Genomic DNA, 15,593 nt, shown 5'->3' on the forward strand with positions numbered 1-15,593 from the left:
TACCGCGGCCGCTGTCCTGTCTCCATCCACCAAGCGCCACGTCCAGAGACACTGTTGCACCTGCCCCTGAGCCGGAGAGGAAGCAGAGGCTGGGCCGGCATCCTTCCTGGACGCCGTGGTCAGCCGCGCTCGGCCCCGTCCTGCCAGCCCGACGGGGGTGTTCCAAGCGTGTGGCCTGGGCAAGGAGAGGGCTGAGCCCCAGCCGCCACTTGTCCTGGAGGTGGCCCCTGGCTGGCCAGGCAGCACAGGGCCCGAGCCTCCAGGGGCATAACTGACTCCGCCAGCGCCCACTGGGGAGCAGCCGAGGGCAGCTGCCCACGGCCGCCCTCGTGGGAGTGTAATGGTCCTCGGCCCCTTGTGGCCTCTGGAACGAGGGCTGGGACAGCTCAGCAGAGGGGGACAGGCTGAGGCGTCCCAGGAGGCTTCCTTAGAGGGGGAGGCGGAGGGCCAGGTGCCTTCCTGAGCGCCACCCCGGGGGACTCCCCGGGACCCCAAGTCCTCGTTAGCTCTCCAAGGAGGCCACCCTGGAGCCTGGCCCCCAGCTCGCAGTTTCTAGGAAAACGCAACAGCGTTCTGTGTACAGGCTGACATTTGGGGACACGCCTCGCAGGAAGCCCCACAGGTGCGTGCTGTGGTGCCGTGGAGGCTGCCGCCCACGGCCCTGCTGCCCTGCTCTTTCAGGCCACCGTGAATGCCCGGCCACAGCGCATCCTCACCACGTCCTCCCTCACCCAGTCAGCGCCCGCCAGCCCCACCAACAAGGGCATCCTCATCCAGCAGGCGGGGTGAGTGCTGCCCCCTCCCCGCGCGCCCCCTCATCCTCCCGTCAAGCCTGTCCCAGAGCAGTTAGGAGCCACCAGTGCCCCCCGCACGCTGTCACCACCAGAGCTAACTGGACTGGCTTGTGGCCCCCGAGTTCTACGACTGAGGGCCAGTGCCCCTTCCACGTGGTGACCAGCAGGGCCCTCCCTCCGGCAGTGCTCATATGTGGAGCACCCTTAGGCACCCGGCCACGTCTGGGGAGCCCCGACCAGCCGGCCCCTGCCCCAGAGCTCCCACAGACGGTTCTGCACCAGCAGGCCCAGCTGGAAGGGGCTAGACTGGGCGCCCACGCTGGGTGGCTTGAAGTCACGTGGACTTGCTGGCAGGGGCGGCCTAGCTGGTGGCCCGGATATGCTCCTGAGGGCTGGGGTGGGAGCCCAGGTTGCTCAGAGTTTCCTTTTGGGGTAACCCAGCATCTCTCCCCCCGCCCGTCCGATGGCAGAGGCTCCCCGCCAACATCCAGCGCCAGCAGCTCCAGCCTGACCAATGACGTGGCCAAGCAGCCGGTCAGCCGGGACCTCCCTGCAGGCCGACCAGGCACCGCCGGGCCCGCAGGGGTGCAGTACACCCCCCACTCCCACCAGTTCCCCCGGACACGGAAGATGTTTGACAAGGGCCCTGACCAGGTATGGACAGGGCTGTGTTGTGGGGGCGGGCAGCAAGGACCAAGCCGGGCAAGAGGCAGGCCTCAGCGCCAGGGGTTCTGCCAGGCCCACAGACCTCATGGCACGCCCAGCGAAGGTGCCGTCCCACGTGGGCAGGGCCCTCCTATCCGCAGCCCTGCTTAGGCCGTCACCGGGCGTGCTCTGCTGCCCCTTTCCCGGCAGAGGCCGCTGCCGCCACAGTGGGGCTCATCGTGACCAGTGGTTTGTTTCTCCATAAACACCCCTTCAGGCTGCGTGCGGCCTCTGCCCTGGGTGGTAGGAGGAGTTTCAGGAGGGGCTGCCTGGCACCTGCCTGAGGCCCTCGAAGTACGGGGAGCCAGCATGCCCCGGGCCTGCACCACCTTGTCTGGACAGCGCCTGGGCTGCAGAGTCTGGAGGCAGCTCGGGATGCCCCCAGGGCCGCGCTGCCCAGTGCCTCAGCTCAGTGCCCTCACAAGCTCCGGAGATGTCTTCAGAGGAGGCCTGTGGGAATAGGGTGTCACCTTGCTTGCCAGCACCCACTTTACTGCCTGGGTGGCCATGCAGCAGGACCGCCTGCCCCACCCAGGGTAGGCTCAGTTGCCTGGCTGGACGCTGGCGCAGGCAGCAGGAACAGGGTGTCACTGCCCCGGGCCAGGACCCCTACAACAGGAGGCTCGTGGCTCTCCCGGCAGGAGTTGGGTCCCTGTACGGCGGCCCCTCTGGGATTGTCCCCCAGGGGCTGCCCCAATGAGGGGCTCCTGGTGCTGGCCACGTGACACGCCGGCAGTGGCGCCCCAGGTCCAGCCTGGGAACCAGCCGAGAGCACACTGTGCGCTGGTGCCATCAGGCCTGGGCCTGCGCCCTCTCGGGAGCCTGGGGGGCCAGTGGCAGCAGCACTGCCGTGCTGGGCTCCCAGGACTTGTGGCCCCGAGGCAGGCGGCAGACGCCCCAGGCAGGTGAGCTGGGCCGGGCCCCCTCCCTCGGGCTCCAGGAGCCCCTCATCACCAGGACGCGAGGTCACCAGGTCAAGGCCTCTCGCCTCTTGCAAGCTCGTCGTTGGCCGTGAGGGCCTCACTTTGTTCCCCTCCTCTCCAAACGCCCGGAAGACGGCTGAGGACCCCGATGATGCCGCGGGACACAAGGGCTTCGTTTCCGCTGCGCTGCAGACGGGGTTCTGCGACTGGAGCGCCCGGTACTTCGCCCAGCCCGTCATGAAGGTAGAGTGCGTCCCCTCTGGGGGAGGCAGCATCCCCTCGGGCCTGCAGGGTCTCCTCCAGCGCCCCTCCCCCCCCCTCTGGCCTCAGGCCTGGCCATTTGCCCCTCTCTGCTCTGAGGTCACCGTGCAGGCCCCGTCCCGGCCACTCTGCTCCTTCCACCCGGCCTGGCCTGCCCCACCTCTGGGCTCCCGTGCGGCCACCCCCAGCACAGGCTGGCGCCACGTCCTTGTCACGGTGGCTGCCGTGGGCAGTTACAATAAAGCAGCAGGGGTCGGCCTCGCTTACCTGCCCGCCCTCTCGAGGCTGCCTGCCCTTCCGGGCCTCTAAATGTGTTGCCGGCCCGCATTGGCCTCGTGTCCCCGTGAGGACAGCTCGAGGCCTGTGCCTCCGCCCCCGGGCCTGCACCTGGCTGGGCTGGTGGACAAGGGGCTCCAGCTCTCTGAGGTCCCGTCCCCTGGGCTGCTTCTAGTGCATTCTGGCTTGTTCCTCGAGAGGCTGTTGGGTCCGGTTCTGCAGTCACGAGGGGCACATGTCCCGTGTCAGCAGGTGACGGGGGCTCATATTCAGCCCCATATAGCGTGAGGCACGATTAGAGACCTTCCCCCGCAGAGGCGCCGTCAGGCTGCCCCAGGCGAGCCCCGTGGAAAGTGTGGAGAGCCCGCCGCAGCGTTTCTCCCCCGCCCGCCCCCACGAGTGCACCTGAGTCCGTGAAAACGCCTCGTCGCTGGTGCCTGAGCTGGGAACAGGCTGCTAGTGGCTGAGCCCTCTGTGAAAAGGGCGCTAACAGGTGTCAAGGGGCCTGACTTTTCCAGAGCGCAGTTTGGTCACAGGTGCCGAAGCCGTATCCCACCCTTTGGCTACAATGTTAAGAAGCACCGCCAGGGCTGCGGGGCTGCCTGTCGCCCCCACAGCGAGAGCCGAGATCGGCCAAAACGCCCGCCCTGGAGAGGCTGAGAAGTTGTGCAATACTTGCTGCATCACTAGCACTATTAAGGCTGAGCCCTAAAATGAACGCCACAGGACATGCGCGTGACGAGCGTGTCAGCGTGGACGCAGAGCAGGGTGGGCATGCTCCAGGCGTGCCCTGTGCGCTGAGGCCTGCAAGGCAGGGAGCAGGCCCGGCCCACCGGCCCTGCGGGCGCCACACTGGTCTTCCCTCTGCTTGCTGTCTCCTCCAGCCCCTCTCTGGCAGAAAACCACGCCTGTGCGGTCACGCCCATGGGCCGGGTCAAGGCCAAGTCAAGGCCACGGAGCAGGCGCGGGGCGGAGCTCAGGTTGCTCGCCGGTGGCATTTCTTTAACCGCAGCCTTGTGCCTGCCAGGCTGTCCCTGTGGGCACCTTGGTGTGGCGACGAGCAGCCTGAAAAACACCTCCGTGACCTGCCCGCAGTGCTGGAGTGGCAGCCGCGTCCGAAGCACTCTAAACGCTTGAGTCTCCCCCAGGGACCAGCTTCCTGTGCTGAGCACCAGCGCTCCGACGGGGTGAGGGGCCTGCCCCAGAGCCTGCTGGGGAGCAAAGTCCCCCGAGGCGGCGAGTCCAGGCTGGGGCCGAGGTCTGCGGGCGCGTCCTTCTCGCTACTGTGTCCCCGGCGCCCTGGCTGAGCTGCGCCAACACCCTCCCCCGCTCGCCCCACGGCCCCCGGGGTCTCTGAGAATCCCGCAGAGCATCCCGCCTGCCGCCTGTCGGGGGAGACAGCATGCCTGTGTGTGTGCGCGTCTGTGCGTGTGTGTGCGCACACATGAGCGTGCAGGGGCTGCACTGGGCGTCCCTGACACCGGATGCTGTGGCTCCAGGAGCTTCTGTCAGCACCGGGCGGTGTCCGGGGGCCCATCAATCACTCGCGCAGTCACACCTGGGAAGCAGAGACGGGGCTGTCCTTTTTGCTTCACGTGCTTCTGGGTGGCCTTAATTTCTTAGAAAAGCCTTGTGACGGCGAGCAGAGCGTGTCGTTCCGGACACGAGAGCCTTGACAGCCTGTGCCCGACGGTGCAGGGGTGTGCGAGGGGCGAGCGTTGGGGTGAGCATGCGAGGTGAGTGTGAAGGGGTGATCAGGAGACCGTGGGAGGGGCTGGGCTGGCCCCGCACGCCCGTACACAATCACACCAGTGCGGTCCTTTATAAAGTGTGTTATTAAAACCAGAATGGAGGAAGAAGCTGAGCGTCCGCGCCATAGGCGCCAGCTGGGCCGCAGGGCCTGTGTCGCCGGGACCACACTGGGGCCAGGCAGCCGTTTCCCGCGGCCCCGGGTGGGCTCCAGGCTGACGTTCTGGGCCTGCTGTGGCAGCGACACCGGGCTTGACGGCCTCGTGCATGGAGCTCAGCAGGCGGGGCCCGGACTGTGGTGGCCGCACCCTCAGTCTCCCGCGCCTTGAGGGGAGACCTGGTGCCTGGCCCGCTAGGATTCTGAAGTGGACACTCCCACGGCTCTCAGGGATGCCCGGAGGACAGCGGGTGGCCAGGACAGCGGGAGGGCCCGCTGCCGGAGGAAGCAGCACTGGCTTGGGGGACAGCCGTGAGAGCACCGACCAGCTCGGGGGGAGCGGAGGCCCAAGCCCTGGAGCACGCGGCCTCCCCCAGGCCCTGCTCAGCTGCAACCAGCCAGGGACGCAGGTGACGTCGTCTCTAAACATCCTTCAAACACAGAAGACCACGTGGAGACGGCAGCCCCCGCCCCGCGCGCCCCCTGGCGTCAGCGCCACCAGCTGATCGTCTTTGCAGAAATGGACACGCTGAGACGGAAGTCAAGAGGGACACTCCAGGGCCCAGGTGAGCACAAGAGAGTTGGGCCCATGAGATCCCGGCCCAGGGGAGTGGCTCGCCCCGGCGGTGGGGCTCAAGAAGGCTGCGCCGGTCGAGCCCGGGCCAGTGATGGGCACGGACAGGCGTGTGGACGACGGCTCCAGAACCCGCCCTCGATGCCAGGGCCCCGCCCCTCGGCCGCTAAGGTGAAGCAGCAAATGCCCCGGGAGACTGAGCTGCCAGAGGTCACCCGGGGCTCAGAGGGGAGCTGGAACAGTCGCCCCAGGAACCTTCCAGCCAAGGAGAAGCTGCGGAAGGAGCAGGCCCGTCTGCACCAGCCCCGCAGGAACGGGGCGCCGGGCACAGGCACGCCGAGGCCAGGAACGACACGTCCTCAGTGGTCAGCATGGGATGGACCAGTGTCCGGCGATGCACTGGGGCCGGGAGCCTAGCCCAGGTCGACTCAGCTGTTCCCTCAGCCCTGACTCAGCCAGAGGAGAGCCGTGTGAGCGCCGCAAACCACAAAGCACGTGGCAGAATCCAGCAGCCACTCGTGATGGAAACCACCACGAACAAGGGGCAAAAGGACCCACCGACCCTTGCCAAGGGCCCTGCAAGGGCCTCCAGCGAACGTTGTCCTCCCTGGCAAGGCGGGGGATGTTTCTCTAAAATCGGGATCCACCAGCAATTCCACTCCTAGGGATCTACCCAAAGGATGCCGAACCTGCACCCCTCTGTTTATGGCAGCACCATTTACAATAGGTAAGCTGTGGAGACAACCAAATGCCCAAAAATAGATGCTGGATCAAGAAGATGTGGTCCATGCACACGATGGAATGTTACTCAGCCATCGAGAAAGATAAACTCATGCCAGTTGCAGCAACATGGATGGAGCCAGAAGGGATCATGCTCAGCGACATAAGCCAGAAAGAAAAAGAAAAATACCGGACGGTCTCACTTCCAGGAGGAGTGTGGAGGATCCAATTAAGGAGCCAGGAAAAAGGAAGTCATCATAATAAGGCAAAGACCCAAGTCACCAGGTGACTGTAAGCAGAGCCGTCCTCGGTGACGGTCGCGGGTGAATGGGGGTGGGAATTCCACGGGACTAACCCGAGACCAAAAGGCACACATTGTACAAAAATGAAAACTCATGTAAAAAATATATGAAATAAAATAATAATAAAAAATAAAATACAATCGGGATAGAGCGGGGCCGTCGCTCAGGGCTGCTGCTTTACAGACCCGGCAGCGGCGGGCGCGGGACACGCACCACGCGCGGGGCTGGCCTTTCCGCACCGTCTGATTTCGGCTCTGGCCGCAAGCCGCACCCCGCCAGGGGACCGGGTGCCTCTGTCCCCGAAAGCAGGGGCGGAGCAGGGGGGATGGTGGCCGGGCGCGGCCGGCCCGGAGAGCCCGCGTCTGCGGCCAGGAGGAGGCATGTTCGTCGGCAAATGGTTGTTTTCAGTGGCTCGGCGTAACCTGCTGTCTCTGTTGCTGAAGATCCCGGAGGAGCACGACCTGGAGAGTCAGATCCGCAAGGAGCGGGAGTGGCGCTTCCTGCGAAACACGCGAGTCCGGAAGCAGGCGCAGCAGGCCATCCAGAAGGGTGAGCCCCAGGGGAGGCGGGAAGGGCCCCAGCGCCCCGGGCCAGCCCTGGCAGGTGGGGGGAGCCTGGGCGGCCTGCCCTCCAGGGCCCTGCGGGGAAGGCCCCGGTGCTGGGCGGGACCGTGACTTCTTGGGAGCAGCCCCAGCCCTGGTCGTCTGGAGCGAGCAGCCTGGGGCCTCTCATGGGGGCAGGACGGGAGCGCGAGCTCGCTTCCAGCAGCCTCGCTGAAGCGCCAGCCTCTCCTGTCCCCTCCCCGGGCTGGGCTGGCACGGAAGACGGGCTTCTGCCCTGGCGCTGGCCCCCCCAGTTCCAAGCGCAAGTTGTCAGGGGTCTCCCCTCCTCCTGAGCCTCGCCACCCCCCCGCACCCCAGGACGGGCCCGCGGCTGCCCCACTGGGCTATAAGGTATAGCCCAGTGAACCACTGATTGACGGTCCCGTAAAATCCCGGTGTCGTTGAAGTTGGTCAGCCTGGCCCGTCCTCTGCCGCTCACTCCTTCGCCCCTGGAGAGCTCCGGTGCCTCCTAGACGGTCCTGAGCACGTCCTCCCAGCCTGGGCGTCTCAGGCCCCTGTGAGGTGCCGTGGGCACTTATGCTTCTGACCGTGAGCTGAGGGCAGCTGCGTGGAGGCCCTGCCCGCGCCTGCGGCCTGGGACGCTGCCAAGTGTGCCGCCTGGGCCCTTTTCTGGGCGTCTGCCCAGGTTCCCGCGGAAGGCTGGGGCAGGGCTGCCACACACACGGCCAGTCGTCCACCTAGGGGGCTGCGCGAGAGCTGCGCTGGCCGGCCTTCGGGTCAGCACTGAGCCAGGAGTGGTCAGAGCCGGACGCTCGAGAAGCAGCAGCTCCACTGCACCCGTGCACGGGCGGTGGGGGGGGGGCCCTGCAGGGTCTGCAGCTAGACTCGGGGCGCCCTCCTCAGTGCAGCCGCGCTGAGCATCGGGCCCGCGTGGGCTCTCTGAGACCCTGTGTGAGGGCAGGCTGGAGGGCGGGCCCTGTGCCAGCCACCCCAGCCAGCCTTAGTGCCCAAGGGCGTGGCTACCCTGGCGGCAGGCTCACTCAGCACCAGCAGGGACGGGCCAGGGCCATGGCGCGGTGGGCACTCCCGAAGCCCACCTGCCGCCACCCCAGCCACGTGCTCTCTGGCCACACGTGAGCCACGGCGCCGCCCCTCCCGACTGTGAGCCTCAACCTGTGCCCCCCTGAGCCGCCTGACCGTGGCACACCCTATGCGCGCACGCCCCAGGGCCCATGCACCCCTGCACTGCCGTGGTGGTGGACAGGTGGCGGGCCTCAGTGGACACGCGCCATGTACAGCTGGCCAAGCCGTGGGGCCCGGGGATCAGGGAGCACCTGGTCACGCACCCCCTCCCGCCTCCTTCGTCCCCTTGGCACCCGAGCACGAGGTGCTGGTGCCCCCTGGGGCCACCCCACTGGCCTCCTGGCCCTTAGCTGCCCGGTGGGCTCTCTCCGCAGGCATCACGAGGCTGGACGACCAGATCTTTCTCAACAGGAACCCCGGCGTCCCCTCCGTGGTCAAGTTTCACCCCTTCACGCCATGCGTGGCCGTGGCTGATAAGGACAGCATCTGGTGCGTGTGCCCCCCAGCGCCACCGTGAGGGAGGGTCTCTGGTGCCGGCCCCTGCGGAGGCCAGTGTGCGGGGGCGGCCCAGCACAACGAGCACCGCGCCGGACACATAACCCGCCCCTGCCCTCAGCAGCCAGGGCCGCCACGGGGCCTCACCCCTCTTGCTTGCGCCTCTTTTTCTTATTGTGGCAAAATACACAACAGAGACGCTTCCGGGGCTGTTTGTTGGGTGGTTGGTTTGAGTAGAACTGGGGTGCAGGCCGGGGTGCAGGCCGGAGGGCAGGGGTGAGAGGACTCCCCAGAGACAGAGCGGGGAGCAGAACAGGCAGATCCACTGAAATCCACGGCTGAGGGGAGCAGCGGGGAGACAGGCGAGGTCTGCTGCGCCCTATGGGTCGCTCCCTGGCCAGGGATCAGACCTAGGCCTCAGCAGTGACAGCCTGAGCCTGACCCCGGGCCACAGGGAGGCCCAGAAGTTTCCACTTTAAGTGCATGATTCTGTGGCACTAAGCCCATCCCTGGGGTTGTGCGGCCTCCCCCCGCCGTGTCTCCAGAGCCCCCGTCCTCCCACACCAGGCTTTGTCCCCGTGGGACCCCCACCCCCTCTCTGCAGAGAGGACCCCTTGGGGGCCCTCAGGCAGGTGTGGCCTGCTTCTCCCACTTGGTATCGTGTCCTCAAGGGTCCTCCACACGTGGCTGGACCTCCCCTTTCCAGGCCGGCTAGCAGTCCCCCCGGCGTGCACGTGCCTTGGCCCCCACCCCCGGCAGGCCCTGGTTCTCCCTCTGGTCCTCCCCACACGCCATCCCCGCTGCCCCTCCAGTCCCTGACGGGGGCTGTCCTGGGTGCGGGCGGGTCTCCGTGGGCTCGTCTGAGCTCGCCCGGCGGCGGGGAGCCTGACGTCTGTGTCCCCTCAGTTTCTGGGACTGGGAGAAAGGGGAGAAGCTGGACCACTTCCACAACGGAAACCCGCGGTACACCAGGGTCACCGCCATGGAGTACCTCAACGGCCAGGACTGCTCGCTCCTGCTCACGGCCACAGGTGAGTGGCGCTGGCCCTGGCCTCTGCTGCCCTCGGCGCCCAGGTTCCTGGGCAGAGGCCGCGCCCGGCGCTCATCTAGGACACTCCGCGCCAGAAGGCACTGCGGCCTCGTCCCCTCCGCGGGCCGGGCGAGGGCAGGCTGAGCGACCGTGGAGGGCAGGGAAGAGGCTCCCCCGACACCCCCCCGGCCACCCACCCCCGACTCAGCCCGCAGGGGTGCTGAGACGGCCGCCCTGCCGGCTCCCGCCCCTCCCTCGGCGTCCGGCCTGAAGTGTCACCGTGTCCCCTCCCGCCGAGTGGTTTTCTGAGCGCTCACCCTGGGCCCTGAGGCCGGCGGGAGGGAGGCGCCCCCTGTGCTGCCACGGCCGGGCCGGCCCACCCCGACAGCGCGGCCAGCGCCAACCTCCCCCTCCCCTCTCCCAAGACGACGGCGCCATCAGGGTCTGGAAGAATTTCGCTGACTTGGAGAAGAATCCAGAGATGGTGACGGCCTGGCAGGGGCTCTCGGACATGCTGCCGACCACCCGAGGTGGGTCCCTGGCGCCTCCCCAGGGCTGGGGGCTCGGGCCCAGCCCCCCCAGCTCACTTCAGCTTCCCTGGAGTCGTGCGCCCGCAGCTTCCCCGCGCACCATGAAGGCCCTTCCCCTCGGGCAGGAGACACCGAGGCGGGTGGGGGTGGGCCGAGGGGCGCGCAGGTGCGTCCAGGCAGGGGGGCAGGTGAGTGGTGGCCGCAGGGCAGCAGGCCCAGCGAGTGGCCAGCCCGCGGCAGGTCCCTGCTGCGCAGCTGTGAAGGGGCGCCCTCCCTCGGCCGGCCTGGGCTGCTCTGCACGCTCGTCCACCCTCAGCTGCTCGGTGTGAGTCTGGCACGTCCCTCTCCCTGCGTCCCAGCACCCGGGGGAGGCTCAGAGGGCAGAGCTGCAGCCAAAGCCCCCCTGGAGCAGGCAGAAGCCCACCTCCCCGCAGCCCCGCCGCTCGCCCCCCGCCGGCACTCGGCTCCCCGGGCAGCGGACACCTGCAGGCTGATTTCCGTCACCTTCTGGCCGTGGGGCTTCCTACTCCTCTCCAGCAGCTGACCTGCCCCAGGCCTGAGGGTGGCCCTCGGAGCCCCCGTTCGAAGGAGGCCAGCTGAGGTCAGGGCCGCCCTGGGTCACGTCCTGTGGCGCGTGTGCGGGCATGTGTGTGAGTAAGCCAGCGGGTGCGGTTCCGGAAGACGAGAGGGGTCTTGCCTCTAACTATTCCCAGAAGCTCTTCAGGGAAGAGAGGGTGCAGGTGGGGGCGTCGAGAGGAGGGGGGTGTTGGGGCGTCCGCCTGGGAGGAGAGGAAGCCGAGGGGTGGGCAGCAAGCACCCCAGCAGGATACCACTGGGGGGCCCTGCCCTCTGCAGCCCGTTGAGGCACCCGAGGTTCGGGTGCTGGGGTGCTGCCGGACCGCCCAGCCCCACCGAGGGGGCTACTGTGGGGGTGTTTCTTACCCCTGCCCCGGCCACCGTCCCCTCACCCCCGCGGCGTCCCTGGAGAGCCCGCTGGCGCGGGCAGGGCTTGGCACATCACTCTCAGCCGCCAGCTGGCGCCTCCTGGGCCTCGCGTCCCGGCCAGGACGATTGAGCAAAAAGAAAGATGTGGGAGGGAGAGGGAGCCTGGGAGACCCCCGCTCTGCGGATGGTGGGGGCCCCAGAGGGGGCGCCCGGGAAGGGAGGGGCCCGGGAGCCGGCATCCCGGCCCTGCAGCCCGCCGGCTTCCCGCGGGCCGCCCAGCGGGGCCTCCTGCGGGGGCTGAGGCTGGGGAGCACCGTGTGGGCAGGTCCCCTGCACGCCCATCCAGGCGGCCGCCCGCCACCCGCTGGCCCCCCTCGCCGCGCAGGGCCTCTTGAGGAGCCTGGGGCAGGCGCCGCGTCTCCCCCTCGCCCCCCAACGCGCAGCGTCCCCGCAGGGCTCCTGGGCGAAGGGCCGGGCGCTCCCTGAGCACGTGGCGGAGAGCCGCCTCCCGCGGGGCCCACACTGGGGCGCTGGCCGCCTGCTAACACCTGCCGGGAGGGAGGCCCCCGTGTGCCCGCGCTCCCGTGTGCCCGCGCTCCCGTGCCTGCGCTCTGGGGGTCGGACGCGGGTCCAACCTCAGCCTGGCGACCCGCTGGGGGGGGGGAGGCCGCGCTGCCCGCACCCGGCCGTCCCCCAGGAAGCGAGCGGGGGCGTCCGTGATAATGCCCGCGGGACCCCAGGCCCCAGGGGGCGAGCGCGGACCCCGCCCCTCCGGTCCAGAGCCGAGGCCCGCTGCGGCCAGCGCCGTCCCTGGTGGCGGTCTGGCCCGGGGGCTGAGCCGAGGGGCGGGCGCGGCGTCCCGGACACCAGGCTCCGAGGCCGGGTGCTGTGTGGCTCTCCCCTCCCAGCGTCCTACCCCACGACCATCCCTGCCCCCGCGCCGCCATTTAAGGGGGAAACGCCTCGCCTGAGAGGCTTCGGAGGCGGACCCCAGAGCCCACACCCAGCGCCCAGCCAGGCCAGGGTGGGAGCCCACGGGGCCAGGGCCACACGCCCGCGCGGTCAGCTTCCGCGCCGTGGCCCCGTGCGCCGGGCTCTGGGTCCCTGTGCTGGGGGCGCGGCCGTGTCTGCCCCGCCTCTCCCGGGGGACGCTCCTAGGGTCCCCGGGGTGGCGGGGTGCCCCTGGGGGCCGCCGGGCTGGCGGCAGCGCTGGTGGCCAGCCGTGCCTGTCCCGCAGGCGCCGGGATGGTGGTGGACTGGGAGCAGGAGACCGGCCTGCTCATGAGCTCCGGCGACGTGCGCATCGTGCGGGTCTGGGACACGGACCGGGAGATGAAGGTGCAGGTGAGGCGGCTGGGGGCGCGGGGCTGCGGGGCTGCGGGGCGCTCGGCGCCCCACGTCAGTCACGGCCGACCTGCACTGCAGCGTGATCAAGCCTGTGCTCATCCTCATGTTTTCCAGTATCACTTTATCTCTGCAGATGAGGAAATATAGAAGGCGGTGGGGTGAGAATATTTTAAATTAAAATGATTAATTATTTGACTGTGCGCTTCTTAAAGTAGCGTTTATTTTCAGTTTCAGGGGAGAGAGGGAGGCCTGGGCATCCTGGAAACGTGACCAGGGCCAGGGCAGGGGCTGGAAACCTCGGTGACCCCTTTGTCCACGGCGGGGGCAAGGGGGGCAGCTCCAGAGGCCCGGGAACCCCTTCCTCCCAGTCCTGGGGGAGCAGTTCCAGGATAGAGTGAACCCCCCAGCCTCTGCCCACCTGCCCTCAAGGAAACCGAGGCAGAAAGGAGGAGGGAGCGGAGGGGCCAGCTGTGGGGTACTGGGCCCCCCCACTCTCCCCACCACCTCCACTGCTGGAAGGGGCTGAGCGGGCCTGGCCCTAACCCCCACTCCCCGGAGCTCGGGGCCCCCAAGGCCCATCCTGTCTCTGCTGCCCGCCAGGAGGGAGAGAGAGGTGGTTTATGAGCAGTGGAGCCCGGGGACCTTCCCCCGGGCTAATTGGGGGCCTTAGGAGGGAGCTACCAGGACGCCTCCCTGGAAGTGCGCCGTCTGCCTCCGAGGGAAGCGGGAGGCTGCAGGCAGCTCCCCCGGGGCCAGGGCCTCTGGTAGCGTCTGCCAGCTGCAGCCCCAGCTCTGCGCCCCTGCCCTCCCCACGGGGCTCAGGCCCAAGGAGCTCTGGGCTCGGGCCCTTGGAGGGTCTTCCTGGAGGCCAGGGTGTGACGGCCAGGCCCTGCGGCTGCAGAGGGCCACCGCACCTCACTGTCCGTCTGGCCCTAGGACATCCCCACGGGCGCCGACAGCTGCGTGACGAGCCTGTCCTGCGACTCCCACCGCTCCCTCATCGTGGCCGGCCTCGGCGACGGCTCCGTCCGCGTGTACGACCGGAGGATGGCGCTCAGCGAGTGGTAATGCCCGCCCCCACCCCGCCATGGCGCCAGGCCGCCTAGACACACAGCGACGCTCTAGCCCCACGGAGCGAGCCCTGAACCAGCTGTCCCTGCTCCGGGCGCACGGAGCAGCTCGTCCCCCCCAAGCCCCGGCCATAAGGTCGAAAGCAAGGGTGGCCCTGGCTCAGTTTCTCACCTGAACCCCAAGCCAGCCGTCTCCCGCCGCCTGTGGCCGAGCACGTGACCAGCCAGGCTGTGGTGCTGGGCACGGGCCCCTGACTGCTTCCCAGCCTGTGCTGTCGCCTCGCGGCACCTGTGACCCCAGTGCGGCCCCGGCCGCCTGCCCGGCCCCACGCGGGGAGCTCAGGCCAAGGAGCTCCTGCGCCGATGTCTGCCTATAGGGGTGGGTGAGCCCGAGACGGGCCTGGAGCAGCAGGGACGGCCTTGTTGGCGGAGGGCTGGGGGCAGCAGGGACACACAGCAGGTCTGAGCTGGGCTGGGGGCTCCCCCGCCCCCACGGGGAGGGGGCTGGGCCCTGGACCCCGTTCCTGTGGGCTCCCTGCCGACAGCGAGGAGCACCCAGCAGGGTGGGGGGATGGAGGTAGGGTGATGCAGACCTGGGGTTCGGCCGCGGTGCAGTGCTAGTGCTGGGCGCCGAGCCCCCGGCCTGCGCGCGTGGAGGCGGGGCGAAGCTCAGGCTGCTGTTGTAAAGGCCTCCCTGGCCTGGCGGAGGACTCGAAAGCTGACCCGAAAGGAGCTGAGGGTCACGGAGCACCTGAGGGTGGGACTGGTCTGCACTCCTCTTCCTATGGGCAGCAGAGACGGGGGCACCCGTGGCATCCCCAGGGCCACGTCCTGGCCTGACCCATTCTGTGGGGCCTGTGTCCCCTCGGGCCCGCTCGGCCACAGTCTGCGCCCCTGGGCCAGCCCCGCCAGGACGCGCCTGTGGCCCGGTCTCAGTGGTGCCGTGCTGGGTGGGAGATGCTGGGGGTGTCGCTGGGACTCACCGCACACCTGACTCCGTGGCTCTAGTGGGTTGGTGGCCGGGGGTGCCCGTAGCCTGGCCCCACCCCACCCTGCCCGAAGACAGCCCAGCGGGCGGCGAGGCCGCCCAGCCCGCCCCCCTGACCGTGCCCTCCCTCCAGCCGCGTCATGACGTACCGTGAGCACACGGCCTGGGTGGTGAAGGCGCACCTGCAGAAGCACCCCGAGGGCCACATCATGAGCGTCAGGTGAGGCGCCAGTGCCGGCTGGGCTCCGCCGCCACCGCTGTTTCCCTCCTGCCCGGGTGTGTCCTGGCGTTCAGACAGCTGGCACGACCGTGCTCGGGCAGCAGGAACGCGCCCCAGGCCTGGCCGGAAGGGCAGGGCCAGCTGGGGCCGGGGGAGGTCCCGGGAGCTCTGCCAGGGGGGCGGGCAGCTGCCGCGGGGGCCCTGGGCTGAGGCCGCGGTGGTTACCTGCCCGTGAACGGGCCGGCGAAGTGTGATTTACCGCCACACAGCCGCGCGCCTCCAAGGGCTTCCCCCGCTTGTAATGGGGAGCAGAACACAGCGCTCCCGAGGGGACGCCTCCCGGGGTGGGGGCAGCCGGGCCAGGGTGGGGGGCGGCGGGGGGGCGGCTGGCCGAGGTCCCCAGCGCGGAATCTAATCTCCGGGACTGGAAATGAAGCAGATCACTCACGCCCTCCCCCGCGCCTGCCCTGCGGCGGCTCCCGGCTCGCGGCTTCTGCCTTGGGTGGGCAGCTCTGCTGGTGGGGGCAGTGCTGGGGGGGTACACGGGGGCTCAGCCCGCCCTGCAGCGTGTGTGCGGACGGCAATGCCCCACGGCCGTCCCCCGGGCGGGCAGCACCCCCCAGCCTCACGGCGTCTCTCGCAGCGTCAATGGGGACGTGCGCGTCTTCGACCCGCGGATGCCGGAGTCGGTGAACGTGCTGCAGATCGTGAAGGGGCTCACGGCCCTGGACATCCACCCCCAGGCCAACCTGATCGCGTGGTAGGCGCCCGCTCCCCCAGGAAGGAGGCTGGCCCGGGGCTGGGCGCGACCTCGCTGGGGTGGGGGAGGGTCCGGGCGTCCCCCACAGCGCCCGGGCCTGC

At 69.0% G+C, this 15,593-nt stretch overlaps 1 protein-coding gene across 1 annotated transcript in view; it reads left to right on the plus strand.

Annotated features, from left to right (window-relative positions):
* RPTOR (regulatory associated protein of MTOR complex 1) overlaps positions 1-15,593 on the plus strand; it is a 116,807-nt gene that overhangs the window by 99,044 nt on the left and 2,170 nt on the right. The window contains exons 22-32 of the mRNA XM_037494972.1: positions 682-785; positions 1,265-1,448; positions 2,555-2,665; positions 6,905-7,010; positions 8,482-8,596; positions 9,509-9,633; positions 10,058-10,162; positions 12,345-12,451; positions 13,391-13,518; positions 14,646-14,732; positions 15,376-15,492. Of these exons, the coding sequence (XP_037350869.1) occupies positions 682-785; positions 1,265-1,448; positions 2,555-2,665; positions 6,905-7,010; positions 8,482-8,596; positions 9,509-9,633; positions 10,058-10,162; positions 12,345-12,451; positions 13,391-13,518; positions 14,646-14,732; positions 15,376-15,492 (1,289 nt within the window). The remainder of the gene's footprint in view (positions 1-681; positions 786-1,264; positions 1,449-2,554; positions 2,666-6,904; positions 7,011-8,481; positions 8,597-9,508; positions 9,634-10,057; positions 10,163-12,344; positions 12,452-13,390; positions 13,519-14,645; positions 14,733-15,375; positions 15,493-15,593) is intronic.

Source organism: Talpa occidentalis, unplaced genomic scaffold (genome assembly GCF_014898055.3).
Source record: "Talpa occidentalis isolate TD23 unplaced genomic scaffold, MPIMG_talOcc4v2.1 talOcc4.7, whole genome shotgun sequence".
NCBI lineage: Eukaryota > Metazoa > Chordata > Mammalia > Eulipotyphla > Talpidae > Talpa > Talpa occidentalis.